The sequence below is a fragment of the Podarcis erhardii genome (assembly GCF_964252035.2).
Source record: "Podarcis erhardii genome assembly, chromosome: 4".
NCBI lineage: Eukaryota > Metazoa > Chordata > Lepidosauria > Squamata > Lacertidae > Podarcis > Podarcis erhardii.
This window is the reverse complement of record NC_138508.1, coordinates 76,253,509-76,272,627: the sequence shown is the minus strand read 5'-3', so window position 1 is coordinate 76,272,627 and position 19,119 is coordinate 76,253,509. Positions and strand designations below refer to the sequence as shown.

General features: G+C 43.4%; 2 protein-coding genes across 19 annotated transcripts in view; both read left to right on the top strand.

Moving 5' to 3' along the window:
• The first annotated feature begins 69 nt into the window (after window positions 1-69).
• COA5 (cytochrome c oxidase assembly factor 5) lies at window positions 70-4,903 on the top strand. Its single transcript, XM_081857915.1, has 3 exons — window positions 70-315; window positions 1,123-1,206; window positions 3,842-4,903. Exons 1-3 carry the CDS (start codon window positions 214-216, stop codon window positions 3,881-3,883), a joined length of 228 nt encoding a protein of 75 aa, XP_081714041.1. The 5' UTR covers window positions 70-213; the 3' UTR covers window positions 3,884-4,903.
• Window positions 4,904-6,516: 1,613 nt separating this feature from the next.
• INPP4A (inositol polyphosphate-4-phosphatase type I A) overlaps window positions 6,517-19,119 on the top strand; it is a 96,671-nt gene continuing 84,068 nt past the window's right edge. For 7 of the 18 annotated variants that reach the window (XM_081857872.1, XM_081857871.1, XM_081857884.1 and 4 more), the window contains exon 1: window positions 6,519-6,710. The gene's annotated coding sequence lies outside the window, so the exon portion shown is untranslated. Of the gene's footprint in view, window positions 6,711-19,119 lie in introns of all 18 variants that reach the window. The other 11 variants (XM_081857869.1, XM_081857881.1, XM_081857882.1 and 8 more) reach the window with 4 other exon arrangements.

The window sequence follows — 19,119 nt, the reverse complement described above, 5'->3', positions numbered from 1 at the left end:
TAAAAAAAAATGGCTCCTTGGAGGGGGAACAGGAAGTGACGTCTAGTTCCCTGCGACCTTTCAGTAACTCCCTGCGCAGGTGAGAAGGGTCGGCCAAGATGGCGGCCGCCACCGCTGCTGGGGCTGCGGTGGGCAGCGGCTGGGGCTGCTGAAGGCGCCGCCGGTCGAGAGACAACACCGAGAAGCGGCGCCAGGCGGAAACCGGCCGCCACGATGCCCAAGTACTACGAGGATAAAGAGAAGGATTTCCGCGCCTGCGCAGGGGTGCGCGAGGACCTGAGGGCTTGCCTGCTGGAGAGCGACTGTGTCATCCAGGTACATACCCTCCAACATTTCTCCGATGAAATTAGGGACACCTTGGTCCATAATAAACATGCATAAATAAATAAATAAATAAATAATTTATACCCCGCTTATCTAACTGGGTTGCCCTAGCCACTCTGTGCAGCTATATAAAAACATCACGACTTAAAATGTCTTCTAAAGGTTGTGTAATTATTTATCTCCTTGGCTCTTCTGGCACCTCTCAGATGGACACCGTTGACATTATAAGAGAACAAGGGACTTGTTCATTGTGAGTTCCGGCATCCCTTTTTCCCCCCAAAAAAGAAAAAAAGCACTGCATAGCTCCATACTCTCCAACATTTCTCTGATTGAAATAGGGCCGTCCTAAGGAAAGTGGGACGTTCTGGGATCGAATCAAAAACCAGGAAGGCATCTGTAAATCTAGGACTGTCCCTGGAAAATAGGGTAGGGGCACTTGGAGGGTCTGCAGGTAGAGAATGGCTTCAGAGACTGGCATACCGTTAATTCAGATGAGATTGAGAAAATTGGGTGTAAAACTTTTGTCGCCAGGGGAAATAACCCATTTCTTGCTGGCTTTCAATGTGCTGTGAAGAAGACCTTTTCGTTCTACAAGGTTTCATTTGGGTCTTGCTGAGCCCTACCTAGTTGCTTTTAAACACATTTTCCTGCTGTAGTCTCTTGTGTTCTTTTAAATTGTTTGTTACTATTGTTTTTAATCAGGTTGCAACTTGCCTTGGGAAGATTTTATTTTTGATACAACTTGTGTGCCTGCTGAATAAATATGCTGGCTCCTCACTTTAATATCTTTTATGACAGGAAGGGAAAGGGCCCAAACTGTGCTTGAAGGAAGGCCATTGCAAAGGATTACTAGTTTCATTTTTTGAATGCAAAAGATCATTGGTGAGTAGGTGAACTGTACTGCAGATTGTGGTCACATAGTATGTTACATATAAGACACAACTGAAAGATTTTTAATTGTTACGGGTTTGTTGGGGGCCAAATTCCCCTAAATTCCTGGGTGTCAGATCCTCCCCATAATTTCTGGATGTAGTGAAATTTGGAATTAATCAGAGTTTGGTTAAACTTTGCCGAAAAAAGAAACCCTGTGGATTTAGTTATTCTAACAAGCCAAGCCAGCTCTGCAGAGCTAACTGGATGGGCCATGAGCAGGAGGCAAAGGCTGGTGTTGGCCCATCAAGAAAACCATCAGAGGGCAAGACTGCCAGGCAAGGGTATTGGGACCCCTTCTCTGCTGGGTGCTAATGGGTAGAGGCAAAAGCCAGGTTTAGGGTTTTAATTTTGAATGACTAGGCTGTGGGGGGGGGGGTCCTTGGAGTTTTGCTCCTCCATGTGAGCTGGGGATATGACAGGCTGTAAGAGACACAGAGGATGGCTTTTGCTCACCTTTGAATCCAGTGCTGCCCTTAAGGGGGGAGCCAGGCCCTCATAGGATGTGAGTGCTCTGCAATCCCTTCATCTAGGTGCAAGTTGTATATATGTGCAAATAAAACCATATATTAAAAAAGCAGAGTCTCTGTTGTGCCTCATTGTCTCAAAAAGGAATGCAGACCCAGGTAAGCGCACCTGCAGCCCCTGGAATATTGCACCACTTGTGGAGATTGGGATGGTGTTGTAACAATATCAATGGTGTTACAAATTTGTTATTGCTTGCAAGTGTTTCTTTTGTTTTATTTACAGTAGCATTACTGTTCCACTGATCATGAAAGGTAACAGTTAAAATAAAAGCCATGGGATATTTAGTGTGACAGTTTAGGTAAATATTAGGTTAAAATATACAGAAATTTATTGAGGAAAAGTTAACCATATTTTAAAATAAATAAAAGAAGCATGATGTCCTGGCCCTCGCTGCCAGAAGAAGAATATGAACTCCCAGTTCTGTATCTGCCAAAGATTTTAACACATGAATCAAAATGGTACATAGGTAAGGCACAGGTTGAAGGTGCAGCAGGTATGTAAGAGGTATAGACACATGATAACGCTCAAGTTAATACATTGATCCAACAACCAACATGCCCCCTGTATCTTCTTTTTGAAGAGCAGGGCAGGGACAGCTCAGCATAAAAGCCAGCCAGAGTCCAGGGACTGGGCAAGCATCCAGGCACTCTTTTGAATGGGTTGGGTGTGCAATATTTGTTTGCATAGGTGCTGGCATCTCCATGTCCTTGGAGACAGGGTTGGCGTTGGTGTCAGCTCAGCATCCAATTTACTCTCAGTCATCTGCCTAGGAGGTGGCAGCTCTACACTGACTGCTTAGTAACTTTTTATACTATAAGCCAAAACATTCCTGTAGTAGCTTGAACTTCTTGTCTGGCTGCCTGGGCTCATAATCCAATGATGTAAATCATTTCATTGGACTGCATTTGGAATGTCTTAATTGGAGGCAAGTTCAACACCATAGGAATTTATCTGCACTGTCTGTCAAGTATCTATTCTATAAAAAAAATTACCCAGAGTTTTGAAGCTGGGTGTTGTCAGTATGTTGAAGACACTAAGCTGTTTATTTCTTTCAGCGTCCATGAGTGGTAGTCTTGGCTCTAAATTCAGCAGTGTCTGGATACTATAGGATAGTGGGTGAGGTTAAACAAATGTAAGTTAAATCCAGACATGATGGGGCTGATGCTGGTGGGCCAACCCAATGCTTTTGGGAGAATTGGTATTTATATCTTCTTTGAGTACGCACTGCACTGAAGCCTCTTCAGAGCCTTAGAGTTCTGGAAAAACAGGTAGTGTCAGTGCAAGGTGTGCCTTTTATCAAGTGCATCTGTTGTGCAGCTGACCCATTTTAGAGTAGGGAAACCTCACCATGCTAACTTGTGCTTTCATAAGCTTGAGGATTGACTGCTGTGAATATTTTAATATGGCACTTCACTTGCAGATTGTTTGAAAACTGCAGCTGATGCATATTGGCACAGCCTGTTGTTATCTGATGGATATGTGGGGACGGGTATGAACATATCCAGTACGCACTGCTGTTTTTCTAAGGCTGTACCAGCTTGAAACAACACACGTTATATATACCTCCTCTCTCTATAATCCCTGTTTCCAGTTAAGATCTTTTTATCAGCACCTGCTTTCTTCATCTTCATTATATGTGGTAAAATTATCAACAGCTAGGGATCTTCATAGTGTAGTTACCTCAGTTGCAGTGACTTCCTGAGGCTGGTGAGACTAGTTCCTACCTTCCTTATGGCCTTAAAGGGGGATACAATATGTGCTTAATTGGGGTGGCTTTGGAGGGTGGCATGATGGTTGTCCAATGGAAATCCCTATTTATTATTTTTCTTTTTTTACTGCTGAGCGTATTGTTTTCATTGTGTTCATTTTATTTGGTGGGTTTTTAATTGCATTTTTATCTTAAATCTGGGAATGATGGCATATAACAATTTAAAATAAACTAAGGGTCATAACCTTTTAATGGTTCTGTCTCTTGTACCTTTTTGTAAGGCACTAATAAAACTGGTAGTAGTATTAGAGTGTTAATGGTTGTAATATAAAACTTGTTTCTTCTTAAAAGCTGGATAACAGAGCAAGATTCAGAGGAAGAAAGGGATACTGAAGACTCTCCATTACGAAGCAGCAAGCAGGGGCAATCTTGGATGCACTGACACCTTGAGATTAAAGACTGGAATAAAGAAATTACTTACTGCATTTCCCTAAACCCTGTTTCACTTCTATGGAAATTAATTGTGTTCTAAGTACTGAATGCCTGAAGCTGCTAAATGCTAGAACTACTACAGTGAAAATAAAATCTGGCCATTTGTGGTGATCACATTTTAAATGAAATGTATTGCATCTTCATAAGCACTTTAGAGTCCCTTCACCTGAAATGCTTCATTTTGGGATTACTTCCTCTTGGGGTTCAATGGTTGGATAAGTTTTGTCTCCCAAGTTATAAAGTATTTTTGTACTAGCCTTTCTTTTTGGTATTCTGCAGTGATACAGAAGTTGTCAGCCAGCTTGTTCACATAAGGGATAGGTATTCTGATCTAGGAAGGGGATATCTAGGTGTGGAACCAGTGTGATAACCATGCTGCAGTGTATTATTACAAGTCGCTGCCTCTGAAAACAGTTTGGAAATTCAACTGGTGCAGAATTCAGCAGCCAGGTTGCTCACTGGGGCAAGACGGTTTGAGCATATAATACAAATCCTGGCACAACAAATTTATTTCCGGGCCCAATCCAAAGTGCTGGTTTTGACCCATAAACCTTTAAACAACTCAGGACCCCCAGTATCTTAAGGACTGCCTCTCCCTATATGAACCTACCAGACCCTGCAATCCTCATCTGAGGCCCTGCATGTCTCGCTTCCATGAGAGGTCTAAAGGGTAGCAACACGAGAACAGGCCTTTTCTGCAGTGCCTCCCCATTTGTTGAATCCCCAGGGTGGCGAAAATATTCCTCTTCAGCAAGGCCTTTGACTGTTTAAACAGTCTATGGCCTTTTAAATGTGTTGGGGGTGGTTATTGGGGTTTTAATTTTTGCTACTATGTTTTGTGTTTTTATACTGTAAATGGCCCTGTGATCTGTGGATGAGGGTGGTGTATAAATTTAATAAATAATGATTATGCTCAACCAAGCCAAGTCCTGTGGAACTAGCTGTATCTCTGCAGATGGGGATGTGTATTTGCATGCAGACTCCTAGAAATAATACCACCAGAGAAACTGCCAAGATTTGGATGTGAACTGTTATGACTGTATGTAGTCCAATTTGATTTCTGCCTCACAGAGTATAGAAGTAACTGCAAGCTTGCACATTCCAGATATCAACTGGTATTATTCCACTGGCAATAGTTTCAGAACTAGGACATTTTGATGTTGCTTTTTCAATTTTCCCTTTCCGGCAAGCATGCTTCCATTATGTTTTGGAATTGAAGATCACAATTCTTTTACTATCTGTCTTGAACACAGTTACTGTGTTCAGTAAAGAACTCCAGCATCATTCTTGGTACCTTAATGGCTAACAAATTTGTGGTGACATGAGCTTTATTTAAAAAATGTGTGTTCAAGGTGACATACGAAAACATTAAAATGATAAAAGGTTCATCATAAGGTGCATGAACATTGTGTTCAGCAAGCTTTCCAACAAAAATACTCTTTTGTAAAAACAAATAAAAATGCTGAGCAGAGCAATTCTAAATGGGATCAAGAACAACTTTCACTGACTTACACCTGCCGTATGAAACCTTAAGATGTGGAAATGAATATGAGTTCCCCACTTACCACACATTGGGAAGCAAGCCTGGTTTTTTAAAGGTAGGTGCAGTTGTGTGTATTTCATTTAATGCAATGGTCTCTTACTTACATTAGAGAAAGGCAAAGGTGCATGCTCAGTTAATGTGCTTTTTTTGGAAGTACATTTGTTTATTAACACACACACCATTTCACACATGCACACCCCAAAGTTTTCATTCTGCCTCTGCCTGGGTGCTCCATATCTCTGAAGTGCATAGTGCTGACTTGAATAAAGTATCTCATTATCTGTGAGGGGAGGTGCGTCTGAGAACTCTTGCATGGATGCCATCTGGACCTGGCAATTTGCCTGATTGTAATTCGTCTCTTAAGCCTAAACTTTTACCTGCCATCTCCACTTATCTGCCTTGTTAGAACCATGACAGACGTGACTCACTTTACACATTCTATTCCCTCCCAGATTCACTGATCCAATTTTCTTTTCCTCCTCTCCCTATTATGGTGTTCAAAGAGAGAACAAGGTGTAGCCACTTCTAGGGACAATTGAGTAATCTGCGCATTTGACCATGGATGGTAATGCATTTTAACAAACGGCATTGCGGCTTCCTGCTTCATGACCTGAATTCGGTACACATACATATGTAAAAATACATGTGTAAAGATATATTGGGCCTACTGGACGGGTCTGGATGCCGCATTTTAAAAAACGAGGACTCCCATGTATGACTCCAGTTACCGAGATGACTCGTGTCGTGAAGAATCGAAGGCGTGGCCTCTTGCAACCCGGGCTCACTGGGTGGTTCCTCAAAAGTCAACGGTGCAAAGAAGAAGTGAGCAAAGGGAGAGCTACCGTAGAGCGTTGCACGGAGCGCGCGAGGCGCTGGATTCGGCCTGCGGCCTGCGCTGGCCGCGTCTCTCCTGTAGGGGGCGGCGCAGCTGCTGAAGAGCCGCCGGAGGAGCCTGGCTGGTTTGTGGCGTCATAGCCGGCTGGGTGTACGCGCGTTTGGGTGGCGGGCTTGCTGCAGCGGCAGAGGCTGCCCTGGGGTGTGGGGAGCAGCAGCCGCCGCCGCCGCCGCCGCCGCCGCAGGAAGGAGGGGCTGCAGCGTCTCCCCGGACGGGGCGGGGGCTTGGAATCCCGTCCAGCATGTGGCGCGAGCCTCGCTGAAGAAGAGCAGCGGCTCACCTGGAGCGAGGTAAGCGGCTTGCCTTTGGCGAAGGGGCGCTTCTCTGCCCCAGCCCCGCGCGCGTGTGTGTGTGTGTGTGTGTGTGGAATCCCTGCGGCAGACAAAACGCAGCCCAAACAAGACGGGTGGTGGCCGGGCCGGGAGGAGGCAGGAAAGGTGGCCGAGTCGTAGCGCATCCTATCGGGTTGCCTCTCCTGTTTTGCAAGGAGCAGCCTAGCTGAGGAAGAGCGTGTGTGTGTGTGTGTGTGTGTGTGAGAGAGAGAGAGAGAGAGAGAGAGAGCGAGCTCGAAAAGATACGTGCCCTACCTCTTTGGGTAAGGATGCTTGCCATTTTTTTCTTGTTTAAAAAAATGCTTTGTTTTGACGTTTTTTGAGGGCGGGGGGAAGCTGGACGTGCTGCGCTTTGAAGGCGGATGCCGTCTTGGAGACATCTTTGAGGACAACTGTCGTGCGGGTCCCACTCGGATGGAGGCTGCTGTTTTTGTGTTCAGTTTGTGGCGTTGTCTGGGCACTGGATTTGTGTCATGCAGGAGCTTGAGTTGGCAGGAAAAAGAAACAACCCTCGAGTTAGTAAGGATATGGCACATCTGTAGGTGTCTTGCTGGGGCATATGGGATTTGTTTTGAGGGAAAACAGGCGCACAGGCCGCCTTGACCAGACAGCGGGCTTTTCTTTTCCTCTGAGATCTCTTGTAAACCTAGACATCGTTTGAATAAAGTGTGAGCGTCTGCTGTATTTTAAAACAAAAAACAAACAAATCCTAGACTATATATCCAGTACTTGCTCCTCGGTCCTGTATATTTAGATAGCATGATGTTTATGGGGAACATTCATTTTGAAAAGGCCTTGAATACTTCACAAAGGCACATGAGCATCTTATGACAGCAGAATATATCTTATATAAAAAAAAGCTCCTTGAAGGTGTTTTTTTTCCCCCCGTTTCCTCAAATGCTGTAAATTATGCATGCTTGAAACTGCACTAGCAACATTGTTCTTAAAGAGAACATTTATGGCTGGTGGGAAAATGCATGTAGATATCTTTCTAACTGATCAATCGTAAATCTAGGCTTTTTTAAAAAATGAAGAAATCCTGGCAGTAGTTGAATTAACTGTCTTGATTGAGACTTTATTGTTAAGAATTCTGTTCATGGTGTATGTAAAGTACTCTTATTATTTTCACAATAGCTGTAGGCTGAGACCATCATGGCTAGCTGAGAATTTGATCCTCTCACCCTAATTCCAAGTATATTTACTTCGAAATAAATCCTGTCAAAACAGATTGTGTTTTCTGAAGGCAGTCTTTGTCACCCAAGCCCAAACCTGATACCCTCATCCAACTTCCATGACATGAGCCTCATGGGTCAGGGTTGATGGGAGTTGTAGTCCAACAGCATCTAGGGGACCACAGGTTCCCCATACCTATTGTGGAGCTACTCAGTGCATTATCTTAGAATGCATTATCCCATGCAAATCATGTGTACTTCCTCCTCCGTGCACCAGAAAGCTTGGGATTCATAACTGTTTGAGGGTCTGCATTATAAAAATAGAGAACAATAGAACGCTTTCTTCTTAGGAATGCATAAAAGAAAAAGTATCTGGTCTCTTTCGTTTTGCTGCTAAAGGGCTCCCTTAAGTGTTCCACAAAACTGACGCAATGCTTTCAGTTTCCTCCATCCCTTTGAGAATTAGAAAGTTTGAAATGTGGGATGCAAAGAAACTTTTCCCAACCCCACCTTAATGTGTGCATCTTATGTTTGAATGTTTAGAGCACACATGTCCAACTCCCAAGAGACTGCGATCTGCTCCCACTCTAAAAAACTGGTAGTGATCTACCCATTGGATTGACCAAAGTTGTTGAGCTTTTTGTGGGGAGGAAGACCCAAAGTTGTTGATCAATCAGGGGCACCCACGATTGGCTGGTAGATCATGATTGACCCATTTGACAGCCCTGGTTTAGAGCATATATGGGGAATAATTGAAAATAATGGTTTTCAGATATTCTAGTTTTCAGTTTGCTTGCTTTTTAAAAAAGACATTTTCATGTAAACTCCAGCATGTCTGCAATACAACAACTACTGCATTTTTCAGAGGATTCTGGAGAGTTTTCTAGGGTAACTCAGTTTTCACATAGCCCTGGCCAGGCCCCTACTTCTGCTCATGTGTGAAATGAGTCTGTGCCCTAGAGCAAAATAGACACTCTGCTGAGGCAACGTATCAGCAGCGATGAGCAAGCTGTCTTTCACAGAAGCTTGCCTGTCATACATTTTCAATTATGGAACCCCTGGTGAGCTTTTAAGGAACCTGGCATTTGCACCTGACATCCTTGAGCAGTGGTCAAGACCTTCCCTTCGGCCCAACACTCGTGAGCAGCACCAGGTGGCTGAATCTAGCTACGCTTTTAATTTCTTATAGTGGCACCAAGCTTGCTGTTCTAGGCATTGTGCAAAATTGCAAGGATGAAAAGACTTAGCTGGCAAGTGGTGCTTGGAACTCTGCCATCACATTCAGGGCCCATTGACAGAGAAAAGAGGGCCCACCTTCAGACGCTTTGCCCAGGGCTTCCCCCAAACCTACAGCCGGGTTTATTAAACCTTAAGTTGCCCTGGAACCTATTTTGCAAGCCGCTTGCAGAGATATGAGCTTGGTAATGCTTCATCATGGTATGATTCAATATTTCCATAATAAAGAGATAACCATTTCCATAATAAAGAGATAACCATTAACAGTGCCTCGTTTTTCTAATGTCCGAGAACAAGCTGTCGTAGATTGCTCTATGCGAAAGCCCATATGTGTGAATTTGCCATCACAGTTCTCCTGAGTAGTGCCAGAGAGGCTGACTTCTGTTTGCAGTATTGCCTAATCTCTTTAATCAGCGTTGACTGTAAAATGATGGCAGAGATCCTAGTTTAGCAGTGAAGTTTCAATGAATCACTAGCGCCGATAGCTTGCAACTAGTTGGTAACAAAGAGAGACAGAGAAGAGTATATAATCTCTTGCAGGCAAGGAGGGGAGTCGGTTAAATGGCTTCCTGATTATTTGTGTGTGAGAGAGGGATAATTCTGGTTGGGAAATGGGACGGATGTGTTTTCTAAATGCTTCTGACTGCAAGGCAGTTAAATTTTAATTACTTTGGTGATGGCCACTGTGGGTGGATGGCTGAAGGCAAGACGGCACATATGCAGGATATGACTGCCATCATGTTTTTCTGCAGTTTGGAGGCAGTGCCAATATTTTTTTCTCCCCCTCACTGGTATCACATCCATTAGCTAAGCCTCATTGCTTTTCCAGTAATCCCTGTGGCCATTTGTAGACGCTTTATAAACAGCGGCCTGCAATTTTTGACTGGCATTGAAAGCTGAGTATAAAAAAAGTTATTTCCATGTTCATCCCCATAACCACCTCCACCTGCCTTTCCAGCAGAGAGTTAAATGACTTACTTCACAAGGCATGCTGGGTGCCCTATCTTTGCACCCCAAAGGCATTCTGCAGCCCCCACCAAGGAAGGAGGAGTGAATGAAGCTGTACATAGGGAACAAATGGAGGGAGCATAGACCTACATCAGGAAAGGGCTGCTGCTGGTCGAATCAACCTTAGCTGATGGTTGAAGTGGGAACCAAAAGCTGCCATGGGGTGGAGCAGGGGAACAGGACCTGTTCTGAATCACAGCAGGCAGGTGCAGAGCTCAGGAGGCCCCAGAGGGCAGCCCCCACCATTTCCTCCCTAGGGGTGGGAGGAGGAGACCAGCAGCGCCTGCTATTCGCCAATAAGCCACTGTAGAGGTGGCACTGGGGGGCTTCTGAGGAGGTGGCAGATCTAGAGCTGCTGCCCATGTGGATCCTGCTGCCCAAGGCGGTCACCTCACCTTGCCCCATGGGTGGGCCGGCCCCATTTGCAAGTTTGGCCATTCCGAGGTAGAGTGGACTGGGCAACCTGTGACCAAGCGACCCCAAGCCCTGCTCACAACCTTGGAGCTTGGCAAGGGGTGGCAATCATTGGTGCACAAGTGTTTGGGATGAATCCGCCCCAGCAACTGTAACATTGGGTATAAGGGTTCTTTGCCTGTTGCGCTCACCTGAGAGTGGTGATATAGTTGTTATGGAAAGAGCGAAATGTTGACTCCTGTTTAGCATGATGATGGAAAAAGGTAGGCCTTCTAGCTTACTCAGTACAGTGGTACCTCAGGTTACAGACTCCGCTAACCTGGAAGTAGTACCTCGGATTAAGAACTTTACCTCAGGATGAGAACAGAAATCACGCGGCACCGGGAGGCCCCATTAGCTAAAGTGGTACCTCAGGATAAGAATGGTTTCAGGTTAAGAACAGACCTCTGGAACGAATTAAGTTCTTAACCAGAGGTACCACTGTACAGTGTTCACCATTTGCATGTTAGCAGGCCCCCTGGGACTTCTGTTTCCTTGTCTGGCATAGGGATGGTTACTATCAGTCCAGTATTATCCATATTCTGATGCAGAGGAATAGAAGGTGAGCTGTTATTTGTTTGAGGCACATATGTGGCAACCTGCCAACAATTTATTAAAGTGTCATGCTGACACTGTGTTGCAAATTTATTGTCACTGAGAGTTTTTGTCTGTTCAACCAAGCCATGCGCTTCAGCATTAGTGATATTCTGTGCAGAAATGAACCCATGCCTTATATGCCTTTTGTTTTCAAAGTGTGAGTTCAAGTGCTTGTGATAACTGCTGCAGATGTAGTAAGTGACGTGATTTCAAATACTGTAGTCTTGTCTGCTTTTGGATAAACCAAAACTAAAATGTGACCATTTTAAAATGGAAAGTGTGACATGAAGCATGTTTTGAAAGAAAGTCATCCTTTGGTATTTTACTCAATCACTTTGGGATATATGTTCAGAAATTTTATATATATATGCAGAGAAGCTCCTCAGGTTCTCCCTATACTGGAACAGATGAGAAAGAAGGAAGATACAGCCATTATCTGTCTTGTGGATGCAGACTTTCTTTTGCCTTTCCTGATTTTCCTGGGTTCATTTTGTTTCCAAGTTTAACACCAGAAATTAAAACTCTGACATAAAACAGCGAAGCAAAATAGGGGAAAGTGCCAGGAGAAAAGCATCTAGATGATTTTTGTTTTAAAAAAACAAAAATGGTCTAAACCTATGTAATTGTCATAGTTATATTTTTTAATTCTCTCTCATGCCTGGGTCTGTTTTGATTTTTTAACAAAAGAAATAGTTTCCTTGCTGAATCCACCAAGTTCCTGCTAGTCCTGCATTCTGATTTTTAACAGGCCACTGTTGCCTTTGCCTTTGGGAAGCTCAAAGCATAGTTGTGATGATGATTTTATTTGCCTGGTATTTGAGCATCAGAATCTGGTACTTGAAGGCAAAAGTCCTCTTGGCCAACCTTCCCTGACCTGATACCCTCCAGAGGCTGCTTGACTACAGACTGTGCCTGATAGGAGTTGGGATTGTATCTCTAGGGCTGCTGTATTCTGTCGCTGGTTTATATTAATAACACAACCACAACCATGATGCTGCAATTCAAGGCTTAAAAACAAAAGAGAGTCATCAGACCATATCTAGCTTCTGTTAAATCCCCTTAGTTGTTATAGCCCAAACATTTGACGGGCACCATGCTGGGGAAGGCTGCATTTGGCTATCTATATTGTATTATACTTATGCTTGTGAAGCCCCTGATAGAGATTGGCTGAGCTTGTGGGATGGTACGGTATGTTCCTGAACATTCCAGTTACTTGATAAGCAAAGCTGTCAGAATGTTTGCAGTCCATCTTCATGAGGAAATAATAATAAATTTTATTTATACCCTGCCCTCCCCAGCCAAGGCCAGGCTCAGGGCGGCTAACAACCAATAATAAAAACAAGTTGAATGAATACAACTTAAAAACAAGATTAAAATACAACATTAAAACATTAAAATGCAGCCTCATAACAGGAGGAGAAAGGAAAAAAGAAAGAGGGGGAGGGAATCAAATTGACTCAAAGCCAAAGGCCAGGCAGAACAACTCTGTATTACAGGCCCTGTGGAAAGAAATCAGATCCTGCAGGGCCCTGGTTTCATGAGGCAGAGCGTTCCACCAGGCCGGAGCCAGTGTTGAAAAAGCCCTGGCTCTGGTTGAGGCTTATCTAACTTTCTTAGGACCCGGGACCTCTAGGGTGTTGCTATTTATGGACCTTAAGGTCCTCCTTAAGGAAAGGGAAAGTTGTCTGACTGATATTAAAGCTTCAAATGGATCCTCGGAACAAGAGGAGTTTTATGAGGCAGCATGTGGATGCAGAACAATTTCCAGAAGACAGGAAAAGGAAGAGGAAGAAAAGCCTGGAGATACAGCTGTTGAAAGAATTATCTTCAACAATACATACCGATCATAGAATCATAGAATCATAGTGTTGGAAGAGACCACAAGGGCCATCGAGTCCAACCCCCTGCCAAGCAGGAAACACCATCAGAGCACTCCTGACATATGGTTGTCAAGCCTCTGCTTAAAGACCTCCAAAGAAGGAGACTCCACCACACTCCTTGGCAGCAAATTCCACTGTCGAACAGCTCTTACTGTCAGGAAGTTCTTCCTAATGTTTAGGTGGAATCTTCTTTCTTGTAGTTTGATCCATTGCTCCGTGTCCGCTTCTCTGGAGCAGCAGAAAACAACCTTTCTCCCTCCTCTATGTGACATCCTTTTATATATTTGAACATGGCTATCATATCACCCCTTAACCTCCTCTTCTCCAGGCTAAACATGCCCAGCTCCCTTAGCCGTTCCTCATAAGGCATCGTTTCCAGGCCTTTGACCATTTTGGTTGCCCTCCTCTGGACCCGTTCCAGTTTGTCAGTGTCCTTCTTGAACTGTGGTGCCCAGAACTGGACACAGTACTCCAGGTGAGGTCTGACCAGAGCAGAATACAGTGGCACTATTACTTCCCTTGATCTAGATGCTATACTCCTATTGATGCAGCCCAGAATTGCATTGGCTTTTTTAGCTGCCGCGTCACACTGTTGGCTCATGTCAAGTTTGTGGTCAACCAAGACTCCTAGATCCTTTTTACATGTACTGCTCTCAAGCCAGGTGTAAGATCAGTGGCTAATTCTTTGGCTGCAAGCTTCTAGTCAGGATCAATGGCTGCTGATAAACCTGTGCTCCATGAATTTATTAAATTCTTTTTGAAGTAATCTAAGTTAGTCCCTATCATTACATCTTATGGTAGTGAAAACAAAATCAACTGGAGAAGTACTTCCGTTAGTTGCTGGTGATCAGTTTCATTGAATGCCTTGGAATCAACACGGCTTCTGCAAAGGGAAATCCTGTTTCACAAAGTTTTTAAGTTATGTGTGTCAACACTTCCAAAAAGCTTTTGACAAAGGCCTTCTCTGGTGAATAAATTTAACAGCTATGGAATAAGAATTTAAGTAATCTAATGAATTAAAAAATGAAACAACTGAAAGAGTAAATTGTCAGTTCTCCTAATAGAGAGAAGTGGGACCTGTAAGGATCTGCCTTAAGACCAGTGCTATTTTTGTCATACATAAATAATATAGAAAGAAGAGTTGCTGAAAGAAAAACAGACATCATTTATGTATGCTACAACAGCGGCAAGAATTTTAATAGCACAAAACTGGAAGACTGGAGAAGTACCATCAAAAGAAGAATGGCAAGAAAAGTTGATGAACTATGTAGAGTTAGCAAAGTTAATGGACAAACTGCGTGAAAAGGACAATAGTGATTTTGAAAAAGATTGGGAACGCATTACAATATATTTGCAGAAACAAGAACAAAAATGGACGTTGGCAGTTTGTATCATATACAAACAGCAGAATGTATCATTTGATCTAATAAACCAGAAATGGAAGCTGAGGGAAGTCAACAGGGAGGGGGGGAATTGGAAAATGAATGTTTTGTAATGATATTGGATATTTGTTACAAGAAAAGAAAATCAATAAAAAATATAGAATAAAGGTTGGGCAGTAAGGTTTCGGGTTAAGTTAAGGGACGCGGGTGGCGCTGTGGGTTAAACCACAGAGCCTAGGACTTGCCAATCAGAAGGTCAGCAGTTTGAATCCCCGCGACGGGGTGAGCTCCCGTTGCTCGGTCCCTTCTCCTGCCAACCTAGCAGTTCGAAAGCACGTCAAACGGCAAGTAGATAAATAGGTACTGCTCCGGCGGGAAGGTTTCCGTGCACTGCTCTGGTTCGCCAGAAGCGGCTTAGTCATGCTGGCCACATGACCTGGAAACTGTACGTCGGCTCCCTCAGCCAATAAAGCGAGATGAGAGCCGCGACCCCAGAGTCGGTCACAACTGGACCTAATGGTCAGGGGTCTCTTTACCTTTACCTTTACCTAGTAAGATTTCACAATGCTTAAAATTAAACCCAAATGGACTGCAAGGAGCTCCAAAGTAACACATCCAAGATGTTTAACTGGGCAGCATTTAACATCATTGCAGCTTGTGTCTGGGAGCTGTTAAGTAAAAATAAAATGACAAGATCCCCTACCATCCAATAAAAGCTTTTGGAGTTAAAACTGAGAGCGACTTATCAGATATTGGATCTTGGGGTTGTGGTGGACAGCTCACTGAAAACTTTGATGCAATATGAGGAGGTGTGTGGAAAAGGTACATTCTGTGCTAGGGATGTTTGGTATGCAAATAGCTGAAGGAGTGCATCTCCACAGAAGTCTGCCCATGTCTTGAAATCTTTATAGGAGGTTTTCTCCATGCTACACAGGTAGGTAAAGCTCATTCTTTGATGACATGAGGTAGAGCCTTCTTTGTGGTAGCACCTCACTCTGTTGTTTTCAGTTGCCTTTTATTTATTTTGGATGGCGCATTCTTTGGTTTATTGCTTGTTGCATGATGTGGCTGGTTTGTTTTATTTTTCTATACTGTGACCTAGTATTGGTTTAGAATGAAGGATGAGTCATTAATATTTTAAATTAATTAATAAGTATTAGGAAAGAAAATGACCAGGATCACAAAGCCTTTTTGTAAATTGGTGGTGTGGTGACATTGGTAGCCATATGTACGGTTTTGGTTTCTACACCTAAAAAAAATAATATTGGCGTAAGTGAAACAAAAAATAAACTCAACTAAAAATGATAAATGGGAACATATTTCTTTCCCATGTTACAGAATTCAGGTATTTTGGAAAATATTTGTCCAGGCATTGTTGTCCTATACTAATTTTAATGTGTCCATGGATCCTCTTGTTTGTTAACTTAGTTGTAACTTAGCCTTAGCCCCCAGAAAGAAACACAAGGTAATATTAAATGTGCTGAGTGGTTGCTAGACTGCCTTATATGCTCATCACTGGAAACACAAGGAGATAACTACAAAACAGGTATGACTGGGGTAATTGTGGGAGACTGTTGTTAGTCAAACTGATGGCATTTGGAAAATCTTCAAATGCATTTGAATGTGATATTCTGCTTATTGTAAATGTTCTTTATATTACATAATGCTTTTATAGGTAGCTGTAGCTTTTGTGTGTTTTGGTTCTGCTAATCAAATGAAATGTAAAAACAACAATGAATTAATTAAAAGAGAGCAAGGAGTTAGAACAGCCTCCCTACATTGAAAAGCTACAGCATTTTGGACTCCCCCTGCCCCAGCAAAAAATAAAAACAAATCATTAAGGGAGAACATGACATAAGATCATATAAACTGAGTGGTGGGAATAAGGAGAATCCACCCACTCATCAGACTAGGGTGCTCCCACTGAATTTGATTGACAGGAGAGGCAAAAGGAAAGTATTTATCCACAACATAGAATCAATCTATAGAATTGGCTGCCAGAAGTTGTGGTGACAGGCACTGGCTCCGATGATTTTAAATGGGGAATTAGACACATTCATGGAAAAGAATAGATCTTAGCCACAGGGTGGGGGGAGCGAAATGCTGCATGGATCGCTTGTTGCCTTTATTTATTTTATCCAGAGCATTTACTCCCTGCTCTTCAACCAGAAAGGCTTTCAGAGCCACTTACAAACTAATGCAACAACACAGTCGCCGCCTCAGGCTTGTGATCTTAAAAAGATATGGCACAAAAGGAAAAGGGGATGGAGAGGAAAGATGGAAGCAAGCAAACTTAGGCACCAAATTCTAGATATTGCTAAGTTCTTACAGTGCAAAACTTGGGTGGGTGTACAGCTTGAGGTCTTTCTGCAAGCTTGCTTACCACAGCTGGAATTGTTGTTTACCATCCTGACAACTTTCAGTTTGCAGGACAGAATAGCAGTTCAATAAATGGAATGCTGGACGGGATGAGCTGTTGTTCTTCTTGTGTCCTTAACCCTGTGCAGAAGTGGAAGTAGGGAGAGAAATTGGTGTAGCTGTAAATAAATTGGTGTAAATAAACCAAAGCAAGGAGCTGAGGGGGGAGGTTATGATAGGATGCCCCTCACTTGTATCTTTAATGCTAACTTCAAAGCAGACTTCTTAGTTGGCCGTTCCACGGTATGAGCCTCACACTTGCTAAATTCACCCACTTAGCTGTCAAATTTATACATCTTTGTGACTCTTCTTCCCCCCACCTCCCCCTTCTAGGAAAATGAACTAATATAAATACTTGAAGAATGTGACCAATTACTGACTCATCTAGTGAAATGGAACTAAAAGCAAAATTTGTCTTAATCATTCACTTCTTGGAACCGTTCACTTCCATGCAATCAAAAGTGATGGCTTCTGCTGGGGAAAAAAATTCCAGAGGATGGTTTACCTTTGCTTTTTAAAGAGTGCTTACCACCAGAGGCTTTTTGTATGTGAGTAACAGTGTACTACTTGATGATTCTCAATTCACATGGACACTGTCAATCTCCTGTACGATCCCTACTCATTTAAATAGACTAAAATAATCCATAGAAGAAGCACAGCAACGGGCATCAAATCAGCTGCCGTAATGTCAAACCTGGTTCACTTTATATCTCCTGGATGAGGTGCTTTTCTCTTTCACTGCTTATGTCGGACCGGCTCTACCATTTGGCAATGTGCGGCAGCTGCCTCAGGTGACAGGTGCTTGGGGCAGGAGCAGGGAAAGGGGCTGATGTGCTTAAGGACAGAGCTGTGAGTTTCCTGTGTCCTGCCTTGCATGCCTACACTGTGGTGCTGAAGTCTAAACCACTGAGCCTCTTGGGCTTGCTGATCAGAAAGTTGGTGGTTCGAATCCACTCGACGGTGGTGAGCTCCTGTTGCTCTGTCCCAGCTTCTGACAACCTAGCAGTTTGAAAGCACACCAGTGCAAGTAGATAAATAGGTACCACTGTGTTGGGAAGGTAAACGGCGTTTCCATGCACTCTGGCACTCGTCCCAGTATCCTGTTGCACCAGAAGCAGTTTAGTCATGGTGGCCACATGACCCGGAAAGCTGTCTGTGGACAAACGCCTTCTCCCTCGGCCTGAAAGCGAGATGAGTACTGCACCGCACCCCATAGTCACCTTTGATTGGACTTAACCGTCCAGGGGTCCTTTACTCTTTACTTTTTACCTTTATACTAGCCTGCTGTCACCGGGTCTGTCAGGTTGTGTTTTGTGGGGACCTTTGAACCAAAAATCAGCATATAACTCAACCTTAGCTTATTGTTGTTGCTGTGCCTTGAGCTGGAGCAAAAGCCAAGATTATTCATATTTACCTGAACATATGACTGGAAGGTAGATTTCGCAGTGTGTGCATATACGTCACAGCCCCCACCCAGCCACTCATTTGCTTAGTTTCCTTCTTAGATTGTATTGTAATATTATTCCAGCCAAAGCTATTTGTAGCTTGTGGAAAATGTAAGCTGTTCTCATTAGTCTTCATGCACCTACTTCTGATGTGGTAAGTTGGAACTTGTTTTTGTCTGGATGCAGGTTATAAATAGAACAAAAAGCTCATTTTCAGAATCTTTACTGACATTAGGGCAGCCGAGAACTGCAAAATGCTTTGAAGATTGGCTGGCAGATTTCAGATCAAGAAATTTAGGAAGCATTTTGGAATTACAGGCCTTTTTTGGATTGAAGCTTTCTGACGGCAGGTTGTTTTTCTTTTTTTAACGATCTGCTTTAAAGCCTCTGCTTTGCATGTCATAACTACTACAGGTTTCCAAGATACAGAATAATGATAATTTTTAAAATGTGGGCTGGAGTGTAAATAAGTGATGGAAAAAATCTGTTCTGTTTCAGCTGTATTATATAATGAAATTGACCTAGGTCAGCAGCTCTGCCTCCACAGGAGCTCTGCATCTTGACTTCCCCAGTTGCTGCCAATTGCATATGTCTCTATGACTGTTTTGCTAGAGGAAGCCCCCACCCCAACCTTCTGCTCCCCCCCCCAAACAGCTACATTGGTTGCCAGAATCCTGTAAGTGACCCTCTGCCATCAGAATGTTTCTGAGAATTCTCTTGCTATAGGAACTCGGCTGAAGCTAAAGTGGGGCTCATATACCAGGTTTATTGCAGGA